The 23,218-nt window shown below is 41.5% G+C and overlaps 1 protein-coding gene and 1 non-coding gene across 3 annotated transcripts; one reads left to right on the top strand and one right to left on the bottom strand.

The window, feature by feature from the left end:
- Nucleotides 1–8,528: 8,528 nt before the first annotated feature.
- LOC113342082 lies at nt 8,529–8,639 on the top strand. Its single transcript, XR_003356393.1, has one exon. It is a non-coding gene; the product is annotated as a small nucleolar RNA Z279/snoR105/snoR108 (small nucleolar RNA).
- Nucleotides 8,640–8,714: 75 nt separating this feature from the next.
- LOC113316780 (protease Do-like 5, chloroplastic) lies at nt 8,715–10,431 on the bottom strand. Of its 2 annotated transcripts, none has more exons than XM_026564934.1 (2): nt 9,426–10,430; nt 8,715–9,180 (listed from the first exon to the last, which is right to left on the bottom strand). In XM_026564934.1, the coding sequence occupies exons 1-2, from the start codon at nt 10,364–10,366 to the stop codon at nt 9,120–9,122; spliced, it is 1,002 nt and encodes a 333-aa protein (XP_026420719.1). In that variant the 5' UTR covers nt 10,367–10,430; the 3' UTR covers nt 8,715–9,119. The 2 variants fall into 2 exon arrangements, with proteins under 2 accessions (XP_026420719.1, XP_026420715.1); XM_026564930.1 differs by having other exon boundaries at nt 8,854–9,330; nt 9,426–10,431.
- Between the last annotated feature and the right edge of the window lie 12,787 nt (nt 10,432–23,218).

The following is a 23,218-nucleotide window of genomic DNA, read 5'->3' as shown; positions in this document are numbered from 1 at the left end:
GTCAGATGTTGTAATTTCTATTGGGTTGTGTTGCAACACTACTCGTCCTGGACTAGTCTTTTGTTGCATATCATAATGCTGATCACCTAAGTCTGAAACGCGTCATCTCAATTTCCTCACCGAGATCAACTCGGTCTAACTCATCAATAACATCATCGCTTAGAGTACGGACCCGACGTGGACGAACCGTGTATCTCTTTGAGTTTTCTCCCATAGCTTCCAATGATGCAAAGGTATTTACGTGAGCAATTACTTCGACATTTTTGAAATAACTAGTTGATGCTTCATCGGAAATCATCCGCAAAAGTGTTGTTCTCGTGTCATAACAATAAAGCACGAATTTATCATATAAGAATATGATTTCTCCACCTTTTGTAAGTAAAATCGGCTGAAACGTCCGTTTAGTAGAAAAAGGACCTACTACGGATTCGTAATCTATATCGAACTTCATACACCAGGTCTCCTTCGAGTCGTTGCTACTTCTCATCAAGCACCAGATTTCCAGACGTGATTTATCCATATAAAGACACAAATGTCCTCCCAATACTACAAGTCCATATCTATCTTTTTGCTTAATGTCTTGCATACAAGAAGGGGCTGTTATCAATCGAAACTCTTCATCAGCCAAGCCAAACGCCACGACATTCTTGGATGAAATCCAATAGATAGAATCATTTGCATAGGTACCCACACCCTCGAATAACGTCGTCCGCGCTCGATATGAAACTGTTCCTGTCTCTCTCCACCCACAACCACTGCCAAGTGTGTACACTTCGACATTTCCTTGTGTGTATCTGAGGTATTGGATTCTGACAACCTTGTATTCGTTGTTTGACCGAACATACCCAAATCCACATGCTGTACGACCGTGCATGTTAACCTCCCCTCTAGTTGTTGTTAGGAAAACCGTGAGTTTCCTATTTTTGGGCCTTTTCCCCATTGAGTGGGTTTCCTAATATGGACCATATAGAATTTAGAAAAGAGTTTAGTTTCCTAGTTGGAGACTAATACTTGGTGGCCAAGTTTGTGTTCTCTATATATAGGAGTAGATTTTTAGGTTTGTAGACATCCAACCTAGAAGAGTGGTAAAACGTTGTGCTTAGTTTTTTGGTCTCTTTGGTAGGGAGGATCGTGTGCTACCGTGGAGGTCAATATAGGTGTAAGCGAAAAACTTGTAGAGAGAGGATTTTGGTGTTCTAGTGTTTAGGGTTTGGGGCTTTGCCCTAAACCAAGTTTCTACACGGTTTCCATGTTTCTCCTCTGTTACTAGCAACTGTGAAGACGGTGTAGAAGAGAAGACACGAGGCTGGTTTGGCGAATGTTAGATAGTAGATTTCTATGGTTTCTTAAATGGTGTTCTCGGGTATGTCTTGTTAACTCTTGGGTCTGGTCTTGGGTTGCGGAAAGATCATGTAATGGTCTTTGATTTAATGCAATTTTTCTGGTGGTGTTGGCCGTGGATGTAGCCTGTAAAGGTGAACCACGTATATCTTGAGTTGTGGTTGTGTGTGCTTCTTTATCTTCTGTCTTTCTTATTATTTCTCCCATATTTGGTCCAAAATTTTCAATTTTCATTTGTGATCCTGATTTCCGCTGCGCTCGGGGTGCCAATTTTCCCAACAATTGGTATCAGAGCCAAGGACGGGCTGGTGTGATGTGAACCTGGAATTGGATGATGGTTTATTGTTCGGGTGGAGAATATGTTTTAAAGATAATGTTTCAACCGGTGTTTACACAAAGATGGATTTGTTATGTGATTTACAAATCGGATGTTCAACTTGGTAGAAGTTTATGTTCCTTATTTGGGTTTGTGATGTAGTATGGGATGCAGAATAAAGCGGAATGAGGTGGAATACATATATACTTCTTGAAGAGTGTTAGTAATCATACACTATAAAGAATGGGTTACAAAGTTTGAAGAAAGGATGGGGCAGTGAAGTCTCGTGTAGAAGCAAGTCCAGCAATGCTTCGAAGTTATGAACGAGATGTTATAGATTTATGTTCTTAAGTCTATGTTAAAGTATTCTTGATGGCTTGCACGTAATATCAAGAATGTGCCCGATCTCGAAAGCATGTACCACGTTAATATGGGCATTCACACGGTATATATTCTAAGCGAGTATGTTGGGTGTGATGGTGGTAAAAAGTATGTCAGATTGGTGATGGCTTTGGGAATCGCTCAAAAGATTAAGCCTGTTAATCACAGTGGATATGTCTGATGGTTTGTTTCAGATACACGGTAATCATGACATGTGTTGGAGTATGGTATTGAAGCTAATTCTTCCTTTCTGGATTAGAGTTCAATATATAATTAGCTTACTGGTTAGGTGGAGGTAATGGTGATTCTTCTGGATGGTTCTCTTGGTGATCAATGGTGGAGTCTGTGGAAGGATTCGTTGACGGTGATTGAAGATTTTCATGGTGTTTGTGAAACATGATCAATTTCACAAGTGTTCTTCTTCTGGTAGAATGTGGTTTGAATACTTTTATCGACGTCATGGTGTTTTTGGTCTAAGAGATGGTTCTATGAAGATGAAAGTTCGGATTTGAGCTTCGAAAGTAATTCTACGGGAATATAGAGATGGTGAATAACTTTGGTGGAAGATGAAGGTAATTTCATGTGATCGTCTCATGCTTGAAAGTATGATCCGAGGTGGACATTGTTAGGAAAACCGTGAGTTTCCTATCTTTTGGTCTTTTCCCCATTGAGTGGGTTTCCTGATATGGGCCATATAGAATTTAGGAAAGAGTTTAGTTTCCTAGTTGGAGACTAATACTTGGTGGCCAAGTTTGTGTTCTCTATATATAGGAGTAGATTTGTAGGTTTGTAGACATCCAACCTAGAAGAGTAGTAAAACGTTGTGCTTAGTTTTTTGGTCTCTTTGGTAGGGAGGATCGTTTGCAACCGTGGAGGTCAATATCGGTGTAAGAGAAAAACTTGTAGAGAGAGGATTTTGGTGTTATAGTGATTAGGGTTTGGGGCTTTTCCCTAAACCAAGTTTCTAGACGGTTTCCATGTTTCTCCTCTGTTACTAGCAACTGTGAAGACGGTGTAGAAGAGAAGACACGAGGCTGGTTTGGAGAATGTTAGAGAATTGATTTCTATGGTTTCTTAAATGGTGTTCTCGGGTATTAAAAAAAACTGTGGTCGGGGTACTTATCTACTATGCTAGAGCAGCTTGTTATTATTATTATATAATAGCCTTCAACGATTCCTAAAGCAACACCGAGACTAACAAAAGAAAATCAAATAAAACTAGGAAACAAAGGTGAACTAGAAAAGGAAACCATGTAAGTCTGGTTCCTTTGGGCTAAAAATAAATGCAAACCAAAAACTAGGAAAACGACAGTTTACAACACTTTTTATGAGAGAGTTGTTTTTCCTAGCTTAATTGGGGGCCATAACTTCCAATTGGGGGCCATGCACTACGGGACAAAAAAGATCACCCAATCCTAATTTGGGTCACCCCTTAAAAAAATATTTTCTAAATGGCAAAACTGCCCTTATATGATTAGTATTAGGAATTAATTAGTTTGATTAGTGTGGTAAGTGTATTTAGATTAAAATCTGATTTTAGGAAAAAAATTATGGAAAATGTGTTTTATGTGTTGAGAATAAGAGGAGGAGTTTTGAGAGGAAAACCTAGGGTTTTTACAAATGGGTGATTCAAGTGGAGGGAATGAGATTGGTGAAGCTTCAAATAACAACAATGATTTTGTTGATGGTAAGATTGTCTCAACTAATGATATGGGTTGGATGTATGATGAGGAGATGTTGATAGAGGAAGGCATGAACAATAGTTGGAATGAAGATCCCATTGCTCAAGATGAAGGAACCAACACTCAAAATGAGGAACCCCAAGGCCAAAACAATCAGGTAAACTTCTTATACTCTTCAAATTGTTGGAATGGTGCTCCAAGTAGTCGAATCGTCCACACTATGGAACAACTCAGAGAAAGGGTCGTCATAGTCGGGGGGTGTATACCCAAACGACTCTCTAAGGTCGCCAGTATATTGACACTACCAATAACGACTCAAACCTGCAACTTTTCCAGGTTATGAAAAATCGTTAGGATAGTGTGCTAAACATTGACGACCCTTTTTAACTAGGTCACTTAGAGTCGTTTTGTTGTTTTGTTTACACATTGACGACTCTAAAACTACAACTCTCTGTAAAAAGTAACACTTAGGGTCGTCATACATGTAGTCATATGAAATGACAATCATAGCTATCAATTACTAATTTCTTTTAGAGTCGTTAGTTTGATTAGTTATATAAAATAACGACCCTTGCACTAGATTCTCATAATTTTTGATTTCATAGAATCATTTCATTGAATCGTAAAAGGCATACATCTCGCATAGCGTTGCATTGAAGGAAATGAAATACAATAGATAATAAAGGTGCACTTATACACTTAATCATATATGGTGTAGTTATATCTAGTGCCTTCCAAGATAAAGTAGCAATCGTGGAGCTCAAACTTTTCCCCACGAAGCTCCTCATAATAGCGATACGCCTTCCCCAACTGAAAATGCAAATATACTTAGTTAGTATCGATCAAAGCTTTTTATAAGTTTTACCTCTTGTTCAAATACTTACTCTTACAACACTCAACATATCCGGAAAGGCTTTCCTAACAGCCTTAAGTTCTCTTTTCAAAACATCACACTCGAATTGTATCTTCGAGAAGCGTTCCTTGACTTGTTTCAAAGACCTTGAGTTGCAATTTCCGTCCAACGCCACAAAAAAGATGAATACGCGGTTCCACCAAGCATCCGATGTTTCATCAATATCTTTTTCTAGACTTTCAAAGTGGTTAGTGACTGTTTTCCAAGCTCTTGTAATGACACAATTCTCTTCATTAGTGAATGGAGTCATGATGTTTCTCTTTTTTTTGCTCTTAAATGGTAATTAAATGAGAAGGAGAAGAGGAGGTTGATAATTAGGGTTTTGATATGGAATAGGTGAGGTATGAGCCTCTATATATAGAATGGAGCGACCAAACTGCCTCAACCACATTTGGTTGAGTTAAATTCAAAAATAAATGCAACCACTAACATGAATCGTTAAATCTCTTATATGCAGATGAATAACACAATTACAAAATTAAATACTCACCACTAGTGTCAGAATGGAAGTAGCATCTCTACTGTCGACTTGAGAAGAAGAAGAGGTGGATGCTCTGTTGGTCCTCCTACCTGGAGTCGGATCTACCCATGTCACCCTACCATGGGAGAAGCCTTCATACCATTCGACGTAATCTGGTGTTGCCTCATGACCTTCATGCGCATGCACCCACCATGAGATGTCTACAAGCCTAGAGTGTCTATCATTCCAATGCTTGACATCAACTTCAGGTTCATAAGCCACCTTTATACCCGCTTTGTCAGCCTCGCACTTTTCCAACTTGTGCTTGAACGAAGGTACATAATCCTCATCGGGTGAATCTTGAATAAAACCAAGTTGACGCGTGATTCTTATCGGATTGTACATTGAAAAACCGTTAGGGTGAAATAAAGGGCCATGGTAATACACGACATCTTCCATTGCGCCAACTCTATTATTCTTGTACGGATTGAAGACTACCTCTTTAGCCGTGATGTTGTCAATTTTTTGACGCATTTGTATTAACGCATCAGTTTGTTCTCTATCTTGAGAACCAGTGAACAAGTATTTGGTTCCCGTTGGACTACCTTTGCTCCATTATGGGTTGAGTTCCACATCTTCATTATCTTTGATCAGTGATGGGAAATGATCATAAATCCACACCTATAGAAACCAATGAAATAAACATAAATAATTCAATTTTTAAAATGTACAAAAATAAGAAAACTTTCATCAATCCAAATACCTGGATTAGAGCCAAATTCCCATTAATTTGAGAAGTTAGTTTGCGAGATCCCTGAGAAAGCTGACCATTCAGGTGTGCAATTATGGCAGTCCCCCAAGAGTAATTTCTCACATCTTCCAAGGGATCCAAAAGCTGAAGAAGGTCGGCGCTCACCCGGTTACCTTTGCTGTCAGGAAATATAACCGACGCAAGGACATACAACAAATACCCAGCCGCCGCATAGCGACATTCCATATCAGAGAGACCTCCTTCTTTTTCCTTCTTTTCTGTCACAGAAAACATGTTCCTAATATCTACAAGTTTGAACTCTTTCTTCGGGTACTTAGGTCCCTTCTTGAAAAGCCCATTAGTCTTCTCGGAATCCCATCCAAACAAGTTCTTGGTCCATGTATAGATGTCTTCCCAACTAGGCCTTCTCTTGAACTTCTCACCGGTTGATTTGCCTTCGACTTGCAACCCTAATATTTGTTCTGCGTCATAAGGAGTTATCGCCATCTCACCAAAAGGAAGTTGGAATGTGTCGACTTCAGCGTGATACCTTTCGCAGAAACTAGATACTGCGACCTTGTCATACGCAATCACAGAGTTCAGAACGGCATTGTACAAACCTGAGTTTTCAACCAAATCTGTAACTCTTGTACATTCACCTTCTAGCGGCCACAACTCCATTTTCTTGAAAGAAGATTGGTGCCGGAAAAGACGTGCGGCATCCTTATGATCCTACAAAACATAAAAAAACACGTATTTAAAAAACAAAACATAAACAAGTTAACACCAACTAATCAAATAGCAAGCAAATTTGGGATTCTTACGATTGTCTCACTAATGCAATGAGCCCAAGATCCAGGATATCCAAATAGAACTTTGCCCCCATCTCTAGGTTCTCCTCTAAGTTTACCACCTCGCAGAGGAGGCAACATCAAATGAGTAGCGGGAACGTGTCTCGCACTGGGTGCAATATCTGTTCCATCCTTCTTAACCCTCTTTACCGGATTTTTCGCCTTTGCATTCTCTTCCTCATCCTCAACAGTGGTTTTACCATCATCACCACCTTTATCCTTTTCATCATTATTACCTTCATTCTCTTCCTCCTCATCATCATTATCATCACCGCCATTATTACCTTTATGTTGTTCCTCCTCATTACCATCATCCTCAGCATCACCACTACCATTACCTTCACCCTCTTCCTCCTCTTCTTTCTCTTCTTCTTGTTACTCTTCTTCTTCTTGAATCTCTTCTTCTTGTATCTCATGTTCTACACCCTGTTCCTCCTCTACTTGCTCTTCTTCTTGTTCATCTTCTTCTTCAGCACTAGTGTTAGCTGAAACAACAGGAGTGTCTGATTCTGACGAATCAGACAACTCATTACCTTTGTCTCTTGGTCCGGTGATAGAAAATGATACCTCACTCGGCCTTCTTCCGCGCAATGGACCGGCAAGTAAGTATTTATTGTTGCAGGGAGGTTTCGAAGGAGGAGTTATCGTGATTTCAACCTTGTCTTTCGTTTTCTTGTCTTTCGTTTTCAGGTAACGACTCTTTGCAAAAATTGGACAATGAGGATGATTTTGGTCCTTAAAGGGTCGTTAAAGATTAAACTTGGGTCGTCAAACAAGTAACTGCCGACCCTTTAAAAGAGATGACGACTCTATGGATTATAGATTCCTAACGACTCTAGTCTAGGGATTATATACTACTGACGACTCTATCGTTTTCTCCAACAGAAGGCAGTTCAAGTTCAACCCAGAGTCGTTACACACTAATTTGGGGTCGTCAAACTACAGTCGTCATCTTCAACCTAATATGGCGACGACTCTATTCTAGGGCACAAAAGGTCGAAGTAGCAGAACAAGGGTCGTCATATTTACACTAACAGGTTAACGATTTTTCATAGAAAAAACATGCAATGTAAGAGTCGTTAGGGTATTATTTCTTCGATGCTAACGACTCTCACTCTGTAACTTATATTTTTTCAGTTACCAATCTCAATTACACAATCAAAAAACAACCAAAACATCAAATAGGAGGTGGGTTTAAGTTCACGTACCCTCTAATTGGAGCCATTCCCTTTTTGGGTTTCGATTTGCTTGCTTCAGGAGCTCTTCGCACGTACACCTTTGCATTCACCGCATCTACAAGATTAGGAATTTGAAGTGCTTTGCGAGCGGTTTGCTTTGTTTTAGCCATATTTGTAGAAGAAGTTAATCGTCGATTAAAGTTTTATCATCGACGATTACGCGATGAATCGGTTCGAAGAATTTTCCTCGGTGGAGGTGGAGTCGTTAATGGTGGAGGTGGAGAAGAGAAAGGGAGGAGAGGAAGATGAAGATAAAAGAGAAACTGATTTTCTCTTTGATTTAATTAGGGTATATAGATTAGGAGCCTTAATTAGGGTAGTTAATTAGTGAAACTGATTTTCAATTAGTGAAGGATAAAATAGTATATTCATATTGCGATATTTACACCCCTGTTGGGGGGCGAACAAAATTCCATGGCCCCCAATTGGAAGTTATGGCCCCCAATCAAACTAGGTTGTTTTTCTATCAATCTCTTGTAAATTTTTTATTAATAGTCCCACATTGGTGACCACGTAGGAGGGAATGCCAACATGAGATTTATAAATAAGGATGGCATATACCCCAGTTAAACTCATGATCCTTCGGGCAGATAACGGGAAATGATGAGGTGGTCAAAACTCACCTAATTCTATGTGAGAATTGGGTGTCCAGCCTAAGCCTGGTTACGACAATATGGGCACTCCCATTTGTTACCGATCTGATCCCTACCCACCTTTTAAAACAAATATTCAAAACATTCGATGTACAATCTCTGCAATCCTTAGAAGAAGCAGCAGCCTTCAGCTAAATGTATGATTATTAATGGAGCATCACTTTGGAAAAACAGCCAAATACTTTGGAGTTGGCTAAACTGGTAAATCTGCATTGTTCTTTGGGTATACCACCAACTCCGGGTGATGCGGGAGACAGACTCGCTACAGAAAACTGTTATAAGTGGCTCACAGATCTACAACAATACACTACTGCAGTTTCTTACAAATGTATATGGAAAAAGCATGTCCCATTCAAGGTGCAATTCTTCATTTGGTGCGCAATACAAAATGCCATTCCCACTGTGAATAATCTCAATAAAAGAGGGTGTGGTCTGCCAAATACAATGTGATGCTTCTGCAACAACTACCAGGAACCAGTTGATCATCTTCTACTTCATTGTACTACAGCCAGGCAAGTGTGCGTGGGATTGCTTTATAAACAGTTATCAGGTGGTGTGGAATTTCCTTCCTTCCTTGCAAGAGCAAGTTCAGGACTGGAATGAGCCAAAGGTAAAAATTTATTTCCATTTTTCTGATAAATTCTTCCTACGAAGATTTGATTATAGAGGGGAAAAAATGTAATGCATCTCTGCGCCAAATGCCTATGCTTTTTGTGGTACACACAAGCAGAACATATATTCACTCTGAAAATCCATTAATGTGTAATCAAACATTCTAGTAAGCTTTTGTTGTATGGCTAACTGGTACAAAAAAAAAAGTGTAGTGATTGAATCAATACCTATTACTGTAAGGTGTTCCATAAACAATGAGGTAAGGTACAGTTCTGACAACTGTGTCAATCGGTATTGCAAAATTAACCCCCGAGGATTGTCCACTTCCTTTGCGAGTGAAAGTCGATGTATTCACTCCAATCACATGACCGTATGAATTAATCAACGGGCCACCTGAATTACCTGCATTAATGGCAGCATCTGTCTGTATAGCTCCACGAATGGAGCTACCATTTGGAGAAGGTATTTCCCTTGCCAATCCACTCACTACCCCGGTAGTTAGCGTATTTTCATATCCGTAAGGGTTTCCAATGGCAAAGCAATTCTGTCCCACACGTAAATCACCAGATGTACCAATAAGAGCAGGTTTGAGATCGAAATTTCCTTGGATTTTTAAAACCGCCAAATCGTACGTGGGATCAAAACCAACAAGTTTTCCTTCCTTGGAGAACTTCTGGCCATGTGCATCTTCAAGAAATACCTTGCAACGCTGAAGTCCAGTTGTATCAGTTGCCAACTTAGCTATGACATGATAATTGGTCACTATGTGTCCACTTTTATCCCATATGAAACCAGAACCAGTCCCTTCAACTTTCGCACTTTCCTCTTCTTCTTTTGTAAGAACTTCCTCATTATTTGTGCTTCTGATTTTAACTAATTCAAGGTCCTTGATAAAAACCACTGAAGGTGAAGCTTCTTCGAATACCTGAACGACCCGTTCTTCTTGGCGCTGAGGTGCTTCTTCTTCTCGAGCATTTGCCAACTGAAAAGATGCCAAATGTAGAAAAGAAGATAAGATTGTGGAAGTAGCTAATATGGACGACTTCCGCCTTGTGAGGATCAATCTCTGTGACTTGTTCACAGAAGAAGAGGAAGAAATGTTTGCTGAGATTATAATGGTGGATTTAGTGATGAACTGATGATGAATGGAACCCAACACCACCACCATCGATCTCTTTTGAGTAAACACCACCACCACTTGTCTTATTGGAAGAAATGTTTCTTGGTATTTCTTATCTTTGGCCTTTTCATATCTTATCTTCAAGCCACATGAGTCAATTTGTGTGGCTAATTTTAAACAAGGAATCAATAGTCAAAATTTATACTGTAGAGATTGGCGACAAAAATTCTGTAGATGCCAATAAATCTTGAATTACTCTCTTATTTTTGTATTTCCAAATGTAATTCAAGAATCCTAATATAAATAGAATGCTGCCACCCACCTTATGAATCGAGCGCCTTGCTCGCGTTCATGGGTTATCACTTGCTATCCAAATCAATTCAACTTAGTAGTCCTCGATTTGATTTTCGGAGACCACCACTAAATGTGCGTTCTTCTAAATATTACCCCGTTGGTGAAGGAGAGCAGAACAAAAATTAAGAAAAAATTTTGGGAAGCTACAGAGGTACGAGCCTATAGAACAGATCCTGTTCAAGTAAGGTCGTGACCAGTTTCCCGATTCCGCTTCCTAAATACCACACTCCATTTCGCGGTGTCGTCGCTGTGGGACTAAGAAATGAAATGAAATGAGGTATAGCTATTTCTGAATCCCCTTGGGAGAGTGAGTGAACCATAAATGTACACCTTTGGAAGGTCGCAGGTTCGAGAATTTCTGAATCCCCTTTGTGGGATATTCAACCACATCTAGTCATGTGTCATTTAGGTTTTTGTTTTCTAAAGGACTCACAGACTGATCCTCTTTGCACATCACATCCATCCAATTGAAGTACTGCTAAGAAGAGCACAACCTCTACACCTGCAGTACACAGAAGGAAGACCTCTACACAAATGGAAGCGAATACTTTTTGCTTCAAATCCTTCTTGATCATGGGATATAATGTTGTCAAACTGAAAGGGAAGTTTGATATACTCATTAAGATTTCAGTGATTGGAAAAGTATTAACGATATATGTGTCATATATTCGTACCACTACAATCACTGCACCAGCATTGTAACAATATCTTCTAGTCTTCCTGTTTTATAGCACTGCAACAAATAAGTTTTAGTCTTCCAGATTTGTAGTTTATTTCGTTAGCTATGATTTATCTTTACTTAGTCTTTGTTCTCCTGGTTTATTGTAAACCCTATTGTAAATTGTAACTATATATAGCATTGAATGGAACAAAAATCTTCACAGTTGTGAAACCAAAATACACTGTCTTCTAAATTCTTTTATGGTAACATCGTGCTAGGTTAGATCCAAAATCCTACAATCACCCTAGGTTAAATCCTAAACCCTACAAACATCCAATTCTCCAGACAATGGGAGACGGTGCGAACACTCCACCTTCAAAAACTCCAGAATCCTCAGAAAAAGGAAAGAAAGTTGTTGATGAAAACCCACATCTTCAACCAGATAGTCCATACTATGTACATCCCGCCGACAATCCCACCACCGTTCTTTATCAACCAGTTCTTTCAAGTGAGAACTATGGCACTTGGGTACGAGGGATGAGAAAAGCTTTGAGTGCTAAGGCAAAGACAGGATATATAGATGGTACAATCGACAAACCAACAAAACCAGCAGATATTCCTTATTGGCAGCGTTGTGATGATCTCGTTGGAAGCTGGGTTTGCAACTCTTGTGAACCAGAGATTGGTCGCAACATCATGTCCTTTGATACTGCACATGAGATGTGGATGAATCTGAAGAGTCGCTTTGCACAGTCTAATGCAACTAAGATGTATGCCATCAAGCAAGCCATCTCGAATTTGAAACAAGAGAACAATACTGTTGCTCAGTATTTCACTCAGCTAAAAACTCTTCGGGATCAGTTGGACCCTTTCAGGCCTCCCACACCATGCATCTGTCATGCAGGTAAGACTCATATTAAACAAAACAACCAAGATCGTGCAATGGAATTTTTGCAGGGTCTCCAAAGTCGTTTTTCAAACTTGAGAAGTCAACTCCTTGTCACCAAGCCATTACCCTCTGCTGCGAAGTTGTACAACCTTGTTCGTCAGGAAGAGGAACAACAGGGACTCAATTCCTTGGTTGTGCACAATGTGGAATCTGCAGCTTTGAATGTAAGCCGCCATGACTCTAGAAGCAGCCGACCATTTCCCAACAACAACAATGGTGCCACCAGCAGCAATAACAAACGCCAGAGACCATTTTGTGATCACTGCAACAAACATGGCCATACGAGGCTCATTTGTTGGAAATTGAATGGTTATCCGAAAGATGCATCAAAGTCAGATTCTCGTGCTTTGGCTTCTGTTGCTGCCCCTGTTGCTCCTGTTGCACCATCCGTTACTGATAAAGCGAATAAACTTAAAAGCTTAAAGAAGCAATCTGTAATTTCTCTTTTAAAATCCATGGCCAATTGTGCCTTTTAAGTATCTCAGCACATGATGAGCAGCATCAAGATGGGTTGTGTGGGAATGTTGCATAAATTGACTCAGATAATTCATAACGTATGTGATATCTGGTCGTGTTACTGTAAGATACAGTAGACGCCCAATTAATCGACGCTAAATAGTAGGATCAGGCAAAGCTTCGCCATCTTCACCACGTAATTTCAAATGTGCATCCATAGGAAAAGAAGAAACTCGCGCACCTGTGAGACCAGAGTCTTTTAGTATATCCAATGTATACTTTCGTTGACATAGAAAAATTCCTTTTGGAGATCTAGAAACTTCTATGCCTTAAAAATACTGCAATTTATCCAAGTCTTTGATGGAGAAATGGGATGCAAGTCGTGATTTAAGAGAAGCAACCAACAAATTGTGAATCCAAGAAGCAACCAACTGTTGCTCGGTCATCAGCTGAGGCCGAGTACCGTGCTCTTGCGAATTTGACGGCTGAACTACAATGGCTAAAATATCTTTTCAGGGACATACTTATTCCATGTAAACTCACTATTATTGTCTCTTGTGATAGTTAGGCGGCAATTCATATTGCCCAAAATCATGTCTTTCATGAAAGAACTAAACACATTAAAATAGACTGCTACTTTGTCTGCGAGAAATTACTCAGTGGTTTGATTCTGCCCAAACATCTTCCATCAGCACTTTCTCTTTAATAAATCTTCTCTTTAATCTTCCATCTTAATACTCGGAATCCATAAGGAATTGATTTTTAAAAGCACTCGGTAATGGATCCATTACTGCTTAAAGAGAAGACTGCTGAACAGATTAAAGAGAAGATTTTAAAAAGCAAAGAGAGATGACACTGAGGAAATTAAAGAGAAGATTTGATATACTCATTAACATTTAGAAGCTGAAGCAAGTGCTGATCAGAAAAGGATTCAGGATTTGGAAACGAAAGTACAACAATTGAAGGATGAACTGAGAAGTGAAGATGAGGAAATTGAAGCTTTTTGCTGGAGAGGGAATTAGCTGAAGAAAAAACTAACTAGTTGAGTGCCTTCATATCAGTTTCAACAGCACCTTGGATTTGAGTAGCATCATACAACACGAATAGGATGAAGAAACACAAGTATAGATGAAGGAAGAATTAGTGATCAAAATAAAGTAAAATCCATGTTATTGTTTTCTTTTATGTTGTTGTCTTTGGCAACAATTTAACAACTTGCCAACTTTGAAAAAAAAAAAAAAAAAGAGTAACCAGGGCATCTGCCCCCAGGCAAGCAAAAAAATGAGCTCATTATCGCGCAGTATCTTCATCTTCAGAGGATCTGAAGTTAATGGGAACCCTATCCACATGTGCGCTTGTGATATCATTGCTCGATGGTTAGTTGGTTTCTGACATTACTTACAGAGATGTGATTCTCTCTCGATGAGGAATGTGGGACTACTGTATTTAAAATGATGACTTCAGTTTGTCAAGGGACGCCTGCAGCCCATGATCACATGATAGGGCTTGAATGGGATTTAAATTTCTCCAAGAATTTTTACAACTTCATCTCATCCGTAAATGAAAACGAAGGCGATTCATTATTATACTTCTTGACCTATATAAGAATTAACACAAGTAAGAGCTGCGGTGAAAGGAAGAAGAACAAGAATTGAACTAGATGTGCCAATGGGGAGTATGCCATTTCTAAATTGGGCTTATCCAAGTTTGAAGGGATGAAGTTTTCCATTACACTCCTGCATATATCTCGCAAAACCAATCCATGATGAAGTTACTTGTGTTCATAATAGCTGTGTCAGGTTGTTTATTGGATAAACAGCACTGCAGCAGAAAGTAAAGAGAATATCGAGAAATAGCCGACTTCAACTGAAGGGAACTCGATATTTGGAAACACGTTGTATCTAAATTTGGCAATGGAAAACTGGTTGATGCACCCAGTGGAAGTAATATTGTGCATTTTAGCACCCAAAAAGCAAAATGTCCCCAAATTGTTGCCAAGAGTTTATATGATTTACAAGGAATCAACAGCACATAACATAAGCGTCGCCATGGTCACATACCAACCATATGCTATTCAACCAGGGGCGGAGCCAAGGTTTCTAGTTAGGGGTGCAAAAATTTGCATTGGGGTATGCAAATTATTTTAGGAGATGCAAACAAGTAAAATTAGGCTTGTGATTATAATTTAAAAAAAAATTGGGTCTGAATTAGGCTTTCGAACCAACTGGACAAGGGGTACAAGTGCACACCCTTGCACTAGACTGGCTCCCCTCCAACCCCTGTATTCACAAAAGTACCGAAAGAAATAATTATTAAGAATAAAAGAAAAAAGAGTCCACTGACCAAAGTATTCTATCTGGAAAAACAAACACTCCAGTTATCGTTTGATAATCAACTACCGACTATCCTCAAAAATAAAGAATAACTTACGAGTCTTTAGATGGTAATCGTCCTAGATTCAGCATCTGCTAATTTTTATTTCAAGAAGAGATTTGGATGGTAACTTGTTGAGTATCTTTAGAGTGAGTGCCTACATAAATTAATTATCTTTATCTCTCGGATTTTTCTCCTAATGCTTTAAGCGAAACAAGGCTACACACTTGAGGAATTGCTTGAATGCTCTGTCTCGGATGATTATTATGGCGAATAATTTTTTTTTTCTCTACCTCTCTATGAACATAACAAAAATACCCTCCCAAACCTTAAGGAGAAAGTGCGTCGAATTCAGGGACGGACCCAAGAGTCGACTTAAATTCATTTTGACCTTGGCTAAAAGCGGTAGCCAATCCTAAAAAAAATTCATTTTGATTTTTTCTACACTGACGGACCAGAGGGCTACCCGGACTAAAGCCCGAGTTAGTCCTCTCACAGGTCCGTCCCTGGTCGAATTCGAGTTCATTATTATGGCGAGAAATTAGTGGTGGTGTTGGCGATAATGGGATCAATTTGAACTCCTCGGCTGCTAAATCGAAGGGCACAATTTCATTTTCCCGTCACTTCTGTAATGACCCGTCCCTAATCTTTGACTCACAAGAATTAAATCCGAGGGCAAAATTTCATACTCCCAAGCAAAATCATAAGATCAAATCGAAGGGCACAATTTCATACTCCCATGCAAAACCCAAGACCAACAATTACTCGGCAAAACCATAGACCATATCCTGTGTGCTATCTTGCAGTGAAGAAAGATATGATTTTGTGATTCCGTGTCATCACCACAGAGGACACAAGAGTTGTAGATGTTGATTCCTTTAATCTGCATAATACAATGGTGTTTAGCTTCTCATGAATTGCGCACCAGACTAGACAATTTACTTTTGGAGGGATTGATTTATTCCATACAAAGTTGTCGGGAAAATCTTGAACACCAAAATCCGCAACCAAGCTAGCATAAAGGTATTTAATGGTGAAAATACCGGAGCTCTGAAGGGACCAGCATCTAGTGTCTGGTAGACTGTCTAACACCGGAGGGTAATTACCGATTTTGTGCAAAAAATAAGCCAAAAAATTTGTTTCCTCAGCATTGAGATTCCTTTTAAAGTTGAAATTCCAATTTCCATTTGATGTTATCATATCTGCTAACTTTGAGGCCTTGTTACTGGATAATGAATAGAGTTATGGGAAATCAGAGGCAAGGGATGTGTTACCACACCAAACATCATTCCAGAAAGCAATATCCTTTCCTGAGTGAACTATAAGGACAGAGTTGATACTTATCAAATGTGCATTAGAAGCAATCATTTTCCAGCACGATATCCCATGAGGTCTTTTAACCTTTCCCGATGTTGAGGGGTGAATTTAGGTACGAGGTTCTACCCGTCCTAGCTAGCCAAATGACCTCAGTTTTCTAAGAATAGTAAGAGAGAGAGAGAGTTGTCTTTCCATTGTACCTTGTCCATCTTTATATAGACTCTCCAAAAGCCCTTCCTTTCATGACATCATCCCATGTATCTTAAACTCCGTTAGTTACTACTAATGTCATCCCTTCTCTAATAAAACCTCTTTCTTCCCTCTTAATTCCTCCCTTGTCCGTTTCATTTCATGGATACTTTCTTGGTGGATTTGGGCTTCAGTCCCCATGTCTCATGTTGGGTTTGCCTCCCTTTTAAGGGCACACTAGCCTGGCTAAGGGGTAATATTTTTCATGTATCAACATTAGTCCCCTGACTATTGGGTTAATTGTTAGATGACACGATAGTCAAATTACTCTACATTCTTAATAACCACGCGTCGCAAGAGGCGGAGCGGTTACCGTGTCATTTATGGTGATCTTCTCTATATAAAGGTATCATTCCTTCCACCCAATCATTCGTTTCGAGCACTCTTTTTTCTGTCTTTGTTTCTTCTTATAGGATATTCTACTTAGATGACTCATTTTCTTCATGGGTACGTTTTGACCTTAGCGCATGTCCCCGCATTGGTTTCAATGTTCAAAGAGGCGGAATTGGAGCGTCTGCTGTTAGTGAAGGTCGAAGTTGAGGCGCTCTGTGAGCACAAGTTAGTGAATAGGGATTTCATGCATGCCCAGTTCGCGGAACCTATGAAGTACATCAAACGGCTCAGAGGACCTGACATATGACATTTGCCATCCAACACGCCTTAGATGATGTTGTTACAGCTCGGTATGCTGCTAGTTCGCTTTTCACGGAGTCCTCATCAATGGCAGCAACTATAAATCATGTCATCGTTGATTGTCGTTCGTCACCCTCTGATCAAGTAACTTCGCGGCTTCCTGGCTACACCCTGTCCATAGCGGCTGTCTCGGCGCTCGTAAACTTGCTCTATCCCAGGGATGAACTCGCGCGCTTACTGGTGTTAAAAGCATAGGTGGAGGCGCTATGGGCTTTAAGGCAGGCTCGCTTAGACAAAGCTCATAGGGAACGTGACGAACACGAAGACACTCTGGAGCTCGTTCGTGGTGCAGGGGCAAGGGTAAAGTCGTGCGAGATATCCGTAGATTGATTAGCGAGGATGACTGGGAATTATCTCAAGCTGTCATTCAGTATGATGGGGGGCGTCTGATGGCCGAGGCCGTGGATATGGACATTGCCCGTTGTCGTGAGCTGGTAGTTGGCTAAGGTTGCACGTCACTTTGGGGCAACTTATTTCACTTGTTACTTGTAGTTTTATTACTTGATGTCACTCTTGCTAGTTTTTCTCTGCGCGTTTGTTTTGGGACTTCCTCTTGTGGATTTTTGGTGTTATTTATAGTTTGGTGTGAGGCTTTTCTTCCTTGTTGTTACTTTCTCTACCCCTTTGTCTTGTAGACGTTACCATATTAACTTCTTAGTTATCGAGGTCCCAGGGTGTGTTTCGAGCTTACCTTTTCTCTGGGAGGTGCCTCAGGACTACCCTGGAATCACTATCCCCTATACTTCATTGTTGGTGTGTATTGACACGTGTCTCCACGTGTAAAGAGAAAGAGGGGGAGGGGAGTGGTAACTGCATCGTGAATTACGCCCTTTGCCTTTATATATGGTTCTTCTCTCTAGTATGCTTACCGGTTTCTTCTTGATTTTCCTCATCTTTCTCCTGATCAGTATATGCATGCATGGCTAGCTCTCTTCACAGGTATGTGTTATCCTTGGCGCCTATTCCTATGTTGGTTTCGGCGAGATTCAGGCGCTGTGAATTGAAGAGACTTTTGCTTGTGAAGTCTGAAATCGAGGAGCTTCCAAAGCAGAGGAGGCTGGATAGAGATGCCAAGCGCGAGAATTTTAGGTTACGAGATGAGGCATATCAGACTGCTCGGCGAGCTGACCTATCAGGTCATGTTCCATTAGAGGTTCGACGAGCGCTGGACGAGGCTACTACCGCTCGTGATGCGGTAAATCAACTATTCGAAGATTATGTGATGATGGCGGGCTACTATAGATTGCGCCATCTCCTGTTGTCATCTCTGGATTTCCGACCAGATAGCCTTGCCGCTTCTCGGGCATGCTCTGACCTTGGCGGCCGATTCTACGCTCGTATGTCACCCCTATCTTGAGGACGATTTGGCTCGTTTATTGGTTCTGAAAGAGGAAGCGGGTTTGTTGTGGACACTTCGGTTGATCCGTCAATATAAAGCTCGTAAAGAGTACGATGGACATGAGGATACTCTTTCGCTTTCTCGTGGAGACGGGGCTGAGGGTGAAATTATTCAAGACATCAATCATTTAGTGCATGAAGCTGATCAGGATCTTCGTTTGGCTACTGCCCAGTGTGATGACGGGCGTTTGATGGTGGAAGTTTTGGATGCGGATATTACTCGTTGTCGGGTGTTAATGGCTGATTAGATTGCGTATCCCTCGCAGAGATTTTTTTTGACTTTGTTTCCTTTTGTGTTTGTTTTGAATCGGTATGAACAGTTTTTTCTTTTAAATTGAAGTATTGTTCTCTTCCCCTTCTCTTTTTTTTTGAATGCGCTTACTCCTTCTCTATCGCATTTCTTTCTTGAGAGGGGTATGCATACTCCTTTCCTCTTTTATGGGGGGTGACCGCTGGTAAAAGAAAATTAATCAGCCTTGTAAAATGCTCCTACTCCCTTTTTTTTATTGAAAGGGTGTTGTATGAGGCGGCGTTAGTGAAACACGCCTACTCCCTCCCCTTTTTTTATTGAAAGGGTGTTTTGTGGGGTAATCGTTAGTGAAACACGCCTATTCCCCCATCTTTTTAATCGAAGGGTGTTGGGTGGGGTGGGCGTTAGTGAAACGCGCCTACTCCCCCTGCTTTTTATTGAAAGGGTGTTGGGTGGGGTGGGCGGTAGTGAAACGCGCCTACTCCCCCTCCTTTTTTATTGGAAGGGTGTTGGGTGGGGTAAGCGTTAGTGAAACACGCATATTCTTTTTATTGAAAGGGTGTTGGGTGGGGTGGGCGGTAGTGAAACACGCATATTCTTTTTATTGAAAGGGTGTTGGGTGGGGTGGGCGGTAGTGAAACACGCCTATTCTTTTTATTGAAAGGGTGTTGGGTGGGGTGGGCGTTAGTGAAACGCGCATACTCCCCCTTCTTTTTTATTAAAAGGGTGTTGGGTGGATGGGCGGCAGTGAAACACGCCAACTCCCACTTCTTCTTCTTTTCTATTGAAAGGGGGTTGGGTGGGGTAAGCGCTAGTGAAACACGCCTACTCCCCCTTCTTTTTTATTGAAAGGGTAGTGGATGGGGCGGGCGTTAGTGAAACGCGCCTTCCCGTCAATCATTAGGTGTTTTCGGGGTCCTATGGTCTTTGTAGATTTATCAGTCAATCAGATGCCCTTGATTGTCCTGATATCTTTTGTAGATTCGTCAGTCGATCAGGTGCCTTTGGCTAGCCTGTGACTTTTTGTAGATTTGTCAGTCGGTTTGGCACCTTTGGCTTCTCTGAGACCTTTTGTGAATTTGTCAGTCAATCAGGCGCCTTTAGCTGTCCTGAGACCTTTTGTGAATTTGTCAGTCAATCGGGCGCCTTTGGCTTTCCTGAGATATTTTGTGAATTTGTCAGTCAATCGGGCGCCTTTGGCTGTCCTGAAACCTTTTGTGAATCTGTCAGTCAATCAGGCGCCTTTGGCTGTCCCGAGACTTTTTGTGAATTTGTCAGTCAATCAGGCGCCTCTGGCTCTCCTGAGACCTTTTGTGAATTTGTCAGTCAATCAGGCGCCTCTGGCTCTCCTGAGACCTTTTGTGAATTTGTCAGTCAATCAGGTGCCATTGGCTGTCCCGAGACCTTTCGTGAATACACCACTTTCATCAACTTACTTTTATTGCTTAAGACGGATGTTTACATGGTGTGACTCATGCGTAAAAAAATTTCAACCACTTTCCATTGATAGGTGTTTTGACCTTGGTTCCATTCACGCGTCAAAGCTTGTAGTATCCACTTTCTGCCACTTTCCTTATCGTGAACGGGCCCTCCTAATTTGCAGCGAACTTGCCGGCACTAGCATTTCTTTGTACGCGTGGGGAGATTTTTAAGACCAACTCGTCCACCTTGAACATTCTCTCCTTTACGCTCTGGTTATAGTAGTTCGCTGCGCGCCTCCTATAAGATTCTGCGAATCTTTCCGCTCGTGTTCTCCTTTCTTCTATGGTGTCTAAATGAGCGAAGCGGCTTATTTCATCTGGTGTGGTGTGGCTAGCCATTGCTACCCTTGCAGATGGAATCGCTATTTCTGCGGGTAGGATTGCATCTTCTCCATAGACTAGCGAATAAGGTGATGCTCCCGTGGAACTGCGCTTAGAAATCCTGTATGCCCAGAGTGCCAATGTCAACTGCTCGTGCCATTCCCTATGGTGATCATGCACTGTCCTACTGAGGATGCGTATGAGCGTCTTATTTGTTTCCTCCGCCTGCCCGTTCCCTTTGGGGTAATAAGGGGTTGATGTGTGAAGCCTTGTGTTGTATTGGCGGAGCAGGTCGATCACGTCTTTGTTCACAAACAACTTAGCGTTATCTGACCTGATTATCATGGGCGCGCCGAACCTACAAATGATGTGCTCTTTAATGAATGCGGCTATTGTAGCACCAGCGTAATGTTTGAGGGGTATTGCTTCAACCCACTTGGACGCGTACTTAATGGCGGTTATTATGTATTTATGACGTTTCGAGGATGTTGGGTTGATCGGCCCTATGAGGTCGATCCCCCAACTGTGGAACGACCAGGGTGTTACTCTGCTATGTAGCAGAGCATGCGGAGCTTGGATCAAATTTCCATGTGGTTGGCAGTGTAAGCATTTTCGGACGTGCTCCGCGGTATCACCTTCCATGGTTGGCCAGTAGAAACCTCCTTCATAAATATGTAAGAACAATTTCCGCATCCGTTGATGTTCTGTATCGTGGGATCGAGCCATGACTTCAGCTGCTTCTTGACTCGACAGACACCGTAGCGCGGCGTTACCATAACTTCTGCGATAAAGAATACCTTCGTGTATGAAGAAACATGCTGCCTTCTTTTGGATTTTTAGGGATGTCTGCCTGTCACTGGGTAGCTTCCTGTGTTGGATGAAATCAATGTAAGGCTGTCTCCAGTCTACTTCCTCGACTGTGCAGACTTCCGCGGGTTGCGGTGGAACTTGGAAATCGGCGCATCTATCTTGGAGTGCTGCCGCTTGAGCTGACATGCTTGGCCAATACACGCCCAACCTTTTAAGCTTTTTGTAGAGGTGAACAGCGCCGGTTTTCCTACATGTTTCCGCATGTAATTCTTGGAGTAACTTTTTCACTTCTCTTTTATTTACACATCTCGCGAGGGACCCTCTGGCCGCTCTGTAGTACAGGGCTCCTTGCATCATTACAAAATGCTTCAAGGCCTGGGTAGGAATCACCCGCTCTTCGTCCATTCGAGTCAAGTCTTCAATCTACACCTGCCTCTAGTCGTCCGCCTCTTCGAAGGACAAGTCTTCTTTCCAAGTGCTGGTCAACTCTTTTCTTTGTATCGTGACTGTACCCTCCTCTTCGCCATTTAATTGTACCTTACTTGCCAGGGTCGCCAGGGCATCCACATGTTTGTTTCCACCCCTGCCGGTATGGTCTAAAGTCGACCCTGTTTGACTCATCAACCTTTGGGCTTCCGCTCGGTAGGGGGCCAAGTGAGGTTCTTTGACGTAGAAGTCGTCGTTTACTTGATTCGTTACGAGTCGGGAATCGCCTTTGACTTCTATGCTCCCCAGATTAAGCTCATTTGCCATTCGGAGTCCCAAAATCAAAGCTTCATACTCGGCGTCATTATTACTACACGGAAAATCCAGTTTGAAAGAGTACGAGAGCAATTCTCCTTGTGGAGCTTCGAAGATTACTCATGCCCCTCCTACAATACCGTAGGAGGACCCATCAAAGAACATGGTCAAAGGTTTGTCGACGTCCGTGGCCACCACCTCTCCAGGTATATACTCATGTACCTCGTCGTCCCCTACTCCTGGAAACATGGCCATAAGGTCGGCTATTACTTGTCCTCTTAATGCATTTGGCCGTTGGTACTTGAGCTTAAATTCATATAATTGAATAAGCCATTGAGCGGTTCTCCCTGTTAGGACAGGCTTCGAATCTAGATATGCTATCGGGTTCGCCGTTGCCACCACGATAGTTTCGTGCACTAGGAGGTAGGGTCACAAATTTTGTGTCGCGTATATGAAAGCTAAGCACGCTTGTTCTACACGCGGGTATCTTAATTCTGCATCTCGCGGGACTTGGCTTACGTAATAGATAGGTGACAGCTCCCCCCCCCCCCCCATGTCTTGCGCGAGGACTGCGTCTATAGATGAGTTGGTAAACGTCGTGTAGAGGTAAATAGAGGTTCCGCGCATCGGGGGTCTGAGGACTTTAGGGCTGATGAGGCATTATTTCAGTTTTCCAAACGCAACACACTGTATTTCCCCCACACAAAAGGTATATCTTTTTCAGTAAGGGAAGGAATGCGGTCATCAGCTGCGCTAAATCAGGTACGTAGCGTCGTATATACGATATCCGTCCTATGAAAGCTTGTAGCTCTTTTGTGTTCGCTGGCGGTGCCATCGTCGTGATCAA

Source organism: Papaver somniferum, chromosome 1, assembly GCF_003573695.1.
Source record: "Papaver somniferum cultivar HN1 chromosome 1, ASM357369v1, whole genome shotgun sequence".
Lineage (NCBI taxonomy): Eukaryota > Viridiplantae > Streptophyta > Magnoliopsida > Ranunculales > Papaveraceae > Papaver > Papaver somniferum.
The sequence above is the reverse complement of the archived record's forward strand: the minus strand, read 5'-3'. Positions and strand labels throughout refer to the sequence as shown.